At 39.0% G+C, this 7713-nt stretch overlaps 1 gene segment (V, D, J or C); it reads right to left on the reverse strand.

The window, feature by feature from the left end:
- Window positions 1-6702: 6702 nt before the first annotated feature.
- On the reverse strand, window positions 6703-7074 carry LOC120103447 (Ig heavy chain V region 186-1-like). The segment is given in 1 exon segment: window positions 6703-7074. A coding segment is annotated over 1 exon segment (372 nt).
- Window positions 7075-7713: the final 639 nt, after the last annotated feature.

Raw genomic sequence — 7713 nt, forward strand, 5'->3', positions numbered from 1 at the left:
TGACTCAGTGGTAAAACAAATTATGTTAAGTGTCTGCCTGGAACTGGAAAAAATATACTGAACAGATAGATCATTCATGTCCATAAAGCAGGTGATTCATGTTCTCACTCACATGTGTTCAAAGATTTGAATATTTTGTATGGTATATTGAATTGTAGAAGCAGAGATACTAGAATTGGGACACTAACGTTTGTAGATTATTATTTTATGATGTGTTTGCCTCTGAAATGCTTCCACAAGGAGCCTTGACTGGAGCCAGCACCAGAAGTGCAGGCATTTAAATATGAACTTCTTCAATTCCATTTGTGGTACTTAAGTTTGGCCTATATATCACAGTTACCGAGTTGTGGTTTTACGTGTGTGTGTGTGTGTGTATGTGTGTGTGTGTGTGTGTGTGTGTGTGTGTGTGTCTGTGTGTGTGTGTGTCTGTGTCTGTGTCTGTGTCTGTGTCTGTGTCTGTGTATCTCTGTGTGTGTTGCTTTGTTTTACTTGTATTTGCTTTTAATTCCATTTTAATTTTCTTCCTTTTTTGGTTTTTCAAAAAGGAAAAAAATGTGTGTAGTTGAGTGAGTTCGTAGGTAGAAAAGCTCTGGAATAAGTTGAGGATGAAGGAATGAGTTACTAAAATACATTGCATGAATATATCAAAAATTATAAAAAGCAAATAAAAACTTGTAAATATATATCCATGGCCTGTTTTACAAAGAATCTTTATGAGGTTTGAGCATGGAGACATCGCATGTCAATCACAACAGGACAGAGCAGTTAATACACTTAAGGTAAGAAACCACAGAGGAAACAGAGTCCTCTACTCACAACTCTCTTGGGATTCTTGGTCTAATGGTGCCCCCTACTGGTCCCGAGTTCAAATGCAGGTAGCTTTGTCATGTATCACACTAAAGCTGCACAGTCTGGCTTATGAAATAACTTATCTCTTTAACTTCCTTGTTCACAGAGCTCATCTTAGGGAATAAAGGGCTCTAGTTTACCTAAGGATAATGATTTATACATCAGCGATTTTGAGGAGTGCAGATACTACTGTAATATCCTCTCAAAGTCAGATTCCTCCTTTGTTCATTCCAGCTCTAATGCTTCCAATTTCTCCAAAGGTAAAAACGGGAGATAAGAGCCTTGTTCCTGTCTTCATCATGGTACACCTCGGGTAGAGCACCTTTGTTCAACAGGTAAATCACACTCCCTACATATGTAATAGACATAGTAAAAAGACTTACACAATAATTGTGCATTGGAACTACACTGTTGATGCATTATATATAATATATATGTATAATATATGCAATATATAAATATTATACATATATAATATAATAACTGTTGTTATTGATATAGCAAAAACGTTGACACAGTTCAAGACCTGTCTGACCCTTAGAACAAAGTTCTGAAATTAGCCTACATTAAACAATTGAATAGTTACAAAAACCTCTGCTTGGGGAAAATATAAAGGACCTACCACATAAAAGGTCTGAATCTTAGAGATTTGCAATGAAACAACTCCATAACGGCAGGGTGTTTCTGGGACTGAGACACCAACCAAAGAGCATACATGGGCTAGAACAAGGTGCCCAGCACATGGGTAGCTCTATCTCCATTTGGGTTCCCCAATAACAGTAATGGGGTCTGTCCCTAAATATACTACCTCTCTTGGAATCCATTCCCTTAACTGGCCTCTCTTCTCTGACCTCACTGGGAATTGATGTCCCTAAACCAGCAGAGATTTGATGGACCGGGGTTGTAGGATATTCAATGGTGCACCTACGCTCTCAGAGAAGAAAGGAAGGGAATAGAAGGGGGGACTTGTTTATGGGGTTCAGAGGAGAGGGGAGCATTTGGAATTTAAAATCTATAAATTCCCACTTTGGATATCCTAATTACCATGTTTAGTTAAATCTAAACTCCTCAACCTAGCATAGTTTATCCCACATCACCTTCATAAACAGCCGTTTTCCAATGCAGATGAAGTTCTCTTCCTTTGTGCCACTTAGGGAACAATCCTCACTCTCTCTTTTCTTACCCCTTCTCTCCCATCCTTTCCTTCCTATCTTTATCTCTTATTCCCTCTTACAAGACCTCTCTTTGAAAATTGGCTTAAGTGTCCTGGGACCCTACAGGTATGGGTTTGCCATCACCAGTAATGTCCTGCAACTCTCAGAGAAATTTTCTGAGATTATTGAACATCTGTGTTGTGAACATCTTAGTCAATTTGTGATTTGAATTTGTGTTTGAACTTCTAGTTCTTGGTAAGCTTGGACTATTTTGTATTAGCTTCTTGGCCAACAAATCAGCATCAGTGATAATTTCCATCCAATAGTGTGAGTCTAAAACCCAGTCAGTCATGAGTTGTTTCAAACCTCAAGGTTTGTGCTACTATTGCAACAGCATAACTTACAGGGAAATCATATTGGAAATCAGATTGTAGCTGTATTGTTGTTTATCTTTCTACTTTGGCAGTGTACAGATGACTTCTAGTATCATGTATTCTAGTCAGGAGTAGTGAAAACTCCAAGTAGATTGCAGCTCAACTTCCCCCATTCAATATAGGGTATAGATGTTGCCTTCAGGAAAAACAACTTGCATTCAGCTTGTGGAAAGAAACTAATAGCTTTGGAAGCAGACTGAATGATTTTGGAGATGAATTGTGGTCCATTGTCTAACACATTGTTTATCTGTGACACATTCCAAGAACCGGAATTTTTATTTGGTGGAGAGAGGTGTCTAGTTGGGACTTTGTCTCTTCCACTATTAGATGATTCGATTTAGATTTCACTCATAGGTGTATATATTTTAAGCAACTTCTCCTGAATTAGGATTGCATACAACCCCTCAAATGGACCTTAGTTTTCAATTTCTCTCCTCATGTTTCTTCCCTTTCCCTGAGCTCTCTGAACTCCCATTTTAATCCATCCATTTACATTCTATTTCTGATACCTAAGGATATCCATCCCTCTCTAGTAGATTCTTCCAGTAAATCTCATCTCTGTACTCATAAGGATTGTAACCTGTCTATGGAATACATAACAACTAACACCCACATTTAAGCAAATATATACATGCTTGTCTTTTAGAGTCTGTGGTTCTCCACATTGGTTGAGGCTTTTTCTGTATTTCAAACCACGTACCAGCAAATTTCATAAATTGATATATTTTAACAGTTGTGTAAGGTTCTGTTTATGAATGTATTTTTCTTCTACCCCTCTTATTAAAAAAAGATTATCATTTTTATACAATACATACTGATGAGAATTTCCCCACCCTCTACTACTTCCAGGTCTTAACTTAAAGTATCATGTGTACCCAACATGTTTCATAACTTTCCATTCGTATAGATATTTTTGTTCCCACTTTCATAAAAGGAGTGAAAGTAGCCATATTTTAGTCATCCTTCTCCTTGGGCTTCCTTTGGTCTGTGGATTGCATGTTGGGTAATTCAAGCTCTTGGGCTAATATCTACTTATCAATGATTGCATACCATGTGTGTTTTTCTGTGATTGGGTTACCTCACTCAGGGTGATATTTTCTAGTTCATTACATTTGCATATGAATTTTAAGAAGTCATTGTTTTTTATTGCTTTGGAGTACTCCACTGTGTAGATGTACCACATTTTTGAAGGATTGAAAGACCTGAAGGGGCTTTCAACCCCAAAAGAACAACAATGACAATCAACCAAAGCTCCAAGGACTGAACCACTACTCAAGACTATACATGGACTGACTCAGTGATCCATCTACATATGTAGCAGAGAATAGCCTTGTTGGGGCACCAGTGGAAGAGGAAGCCATTGGTCCTGCCAATGTTGGAACTCCAGTACCAGGAAATGTCAGGGGTGTGATAGGGGGTGGATGGGGGAAAGACACTTATGGGGGAAGGGGTGGAAATAGGGAGCTTATGTACAGGAAAACGTGAAAGGGAATAACATTTGAAATGTAAATGAAAAAATATATCCAATTAAAAAAATAAAAATACAGTCTGCAAAACTATGAAATAATATGTAGAGAAATAAATATAATGTAAAACCATTATTATGGTGGTTTTACCATAAAAGTGGAAAAAAGCATCAGGAGAAAGGACAAGAATCAAATCCATTTGTTTATACAATGAGTAATTTCATCAAACTAAATCATAACAAATACTGAAACCTATGTTAGACTTAACGCAGAAAGAGACATTGGAGCACACAACTCTAGATGGAAATCCCACCATCAAATCCCACTCTTTGGAGCACAGGGTAATTCACAGAAGATGTAGCTAAAAGCATGTAATAGCCAGAGGGGATGGAAGACACCAGGAGAACAAGACTGTCTAAATCAACTGAGTAGAGCTCATGTGAATGAAGAGATTGAAGCAGCAAGCACAGGACGATATAAGTAAGCACCAAGTCCTCATCATATTTATGGTAGCTTTCAGTTTAGTACTACTTTTGTGCATAATCTTTCCATTGATAACTTCTAGGTTATTTCCAGTTTCAGCTAATACCAATATGGCATCAATAAAAATGATAGAGCAGGTGTCTCAAATAGATGCATAGTCCTATGTGTATAGGCTTGAGAGTGACAAAGTTGGATATTAGGAGACATCCATTCCAAGATTCAAGTGAAACAGGCACACTGATCCCCATAGTACATGAACACAGTGGAAAAATTTGCTGTATGAGAATTCCAAAATAACTTTTGAAAAATACAAATGATGTCTAACACAAACTTGACCAAAGAGATTCCTACCTGATGCAATGTATTAACCATATGATTTTTCATCCATTTCATCCACATGGCATTCATATATTAAGGGGCAAATTCTCTCCTACAAGAACATGCAAAATTAATGTTCTGGCTAAAGAGAAATCGTACTATAGCTAATCTGAAATTACCATGTTCCAAAGGTGACAATGGCCTGGTTGATAGTCACCCATTAATCCAAAAGCAAGTGCTCTATAGAACAAGAGTGACTTCCAATTATCCAGGGGGTGACTGTGAAAAATGATGCTGAGTCAGCATGCTGACTCTGAGAAACAAGGAAGCATGGGATGAAAGATTTATGTGCAATCTCAGAACCTGCCTCAGTTAACATGTACATACATTGAGTTGATTACTGAGATCTGTGAAATGATGTCCAACCTACAGTAATTATGCGTATATGATTGTATATTCTGATATGCATACATTACATTCTAAAAGACTGAAATTTCTGCCGAACAACATAGACACAGTTTACAATGCACATAAAAGTAAGTATACTGGCTGGTTTTGTGTGTCAACTTGACACAAGCTGAAGTTATCAGAGAGATAGGAGACTCAGTGGGGAAGATACTACCATGAGACCCAGCTGTAAGGCATTTTCTTGACAAGTGATCAAGGTGGGGGGGCACCCGGCCCATTGTGGGTGGTGCTGTCCCTGGGCTGGTAGTCTTGGGTTCTATAAGACTGCAAGCTGAGCAAGCCAGGATAGCAAGCCAGTAAATAACATCCCTCCAGGGCCTCTGCATCAGCTCCTACTTCCTGACCTACTGAAGTTCCAGTCCTGAGTTTCTTTGGTGATGAACAACAATGTGGAAAGTGTAAACCGAGTAAAGCTTTTCTTCCCCAACTTTCTTCTTGGTTATGATGTTTTGTGCAGGAAAAACATCATGCAGGATTTTTATATTAAAATTCATATTACTTCATTCAAAGCAACTACAACCAAACCAGTATCTTGGAATCCAGAGATATTTTTATCACTGTGAATTATCACAGCATCTTCTTTATTATTTTATAAGAATAAAAATACCAATGGAACTGGGAACTAGTGAACAGAATGTCAAGATACAGTGTACCACAGTAAGCATAATTAGCATCACTTTATTCACAGATGTAATTTTTTATTAGCTTTAATCATTTTAGTCCCCAACTTTTCAACACTTTGACAGTTCCTCATCCTGTTCCTCTAGTTGGTGGTTCAGTGTCTGAGACATATTGAGGGTCCAGGTTAGTTGAGACTACTTGACTTCCTATTGGATTGCCTTCTTCCTCAATTTCTTCCAGCCTTTCTCTAATTAAACCATCAGAGTCCCTGTCTTCAGACCATTTGGAGGGTGCATGTATGTGCCTCTATCTGAGTCAGAGGCTGATGGGCCTCTCAGAATGCAGTCATGTTAACCTTCAATCTATAAGTGTATCATAGCATTCAGTACTAGTGTCAAGCCTTGGAGCCTCCTATTGAGATGGGTCCCAATATGGGCTCATCACTAGACTTTCTTTCCCTCAATATCATCTCCATTTTTGTCCCTGCAGTTCTTTTAGACAGAAAAAAATCTGGGTCAGTGCTTTTGAAACCACATCCCTCCACTTGATACCCTGTTTTGTACTGGAGATGGATTCTACCCTTTCCCTCTACCCACTTTTGGGCATTTAATCTAAGGTCACTCATTTTGAGTGATAAGAATCGCTTTTCCCAGGTTCCTGGAACATTCTTCTGGGTCTGCCTACCTCCTAAAGTTGTATATTTCCATTCATTCTGTTGCCCCTTGGATCGTCACTCCTGTTTCATACCACATGCACACACAAGTTAGAAAAGTTGACAAATGCCATATAATACTGTGGAGGAGACAAACAAAGGGTCACTCAGAATAACCAATTCCTAGCATGTCTTCAAAATAATCTCCATTTTCTCAATCCCAGTGCACCTGCCTGCTCTTTCGGCGTTTCTGACACTCAGGATGTGGTTACAACACTGTGTCTTGCACAGTAATAGACCACAGAGTCTTCAGATACCAGGCTGCTGAGTTCCATGTAAGCTGTTTTGGTGGATGTGTCTGTACTTAATGTGGCCTTCCCTTTGAACTTCTGATTATAGCTAGTGTCACCACTGTAAAGATTAATATAACCAATCCATTCCATGCCCTGTTCAGGTCTCTTTTTCACCCAGCTCATACAGTAGCTGCTGAGGAACTGCCTCCTGAAGCTGAAGTAAGAATTCTTGCAGGACAACTTCCCTGAAGCCCCAGGCCTCTGCAGATCAGAGCCACACTGCTGCAGCTGAATCTGGGAGTGAACACCTCTGGAGAGACAGAGAGTGGAAGGCATTTTCACCTCAGGTCCTTTCTACTTTTCAGATTTGAAACTTTAAACCCCTTACCTGCAGTTACTTAGAGGACAAACAGAGAGACTCAACTCCATTTCATGTTTAGAATAAGTATGTTCAGGTACTGTGGAGGGGACGCTGACCATTTATTTTCAGAGTATGGACATTGCTGTATTTACTGCCATAGATTCAATAAATTTGCATATACGTAAACAGGGTACTTCTTACAAAAGAACCTAGTCCAGTCGTACACGAGCTAGATAGGAGGGATTTGAAAGGTACAATGGTCAGGCAGCAAGATGCTCAGGTCCAAGTCCTAATCCTCTCTCAGTAAATGTATCCCATACACATTCCCTGAGCCATTTGAAATGCTGTGGGTTTAACATGAGAAAATAAAATCACAGCAGATTTCTGGCCTGTGACTGTTGTGCCTCTTTGGCACAATGACATCAACAGATGGTGGTTGTGATGATGATGAGGAGGAGGAGGAGGAAGAGGAGGAGGAGGAGGAGGAAGAGGAGGAGGAGGATTGAAGGATGGAAATTTTCATAAATGGCTAATTTTTGAGATTTTAGAGATTCTTTCAGATATTAGCAATTAATAGTTGCCATTCCAACAAGTTGTAAACTAAAAGACTCAAA

Source organism: Rattus norvegicus, chromosome 6, assembly GCF_036323735.1.
Source record: "Rattus norvegicus strain BN/NHsdMcwi chromosome 6, GRCr8, whole genome shotgun sequence".
Taxonomy (NCBI): Eukaryota; Metazoa; Chordata; class Mammalia; order Rodentia; family Muridae; genus Rattus; species Rattus norvegicus.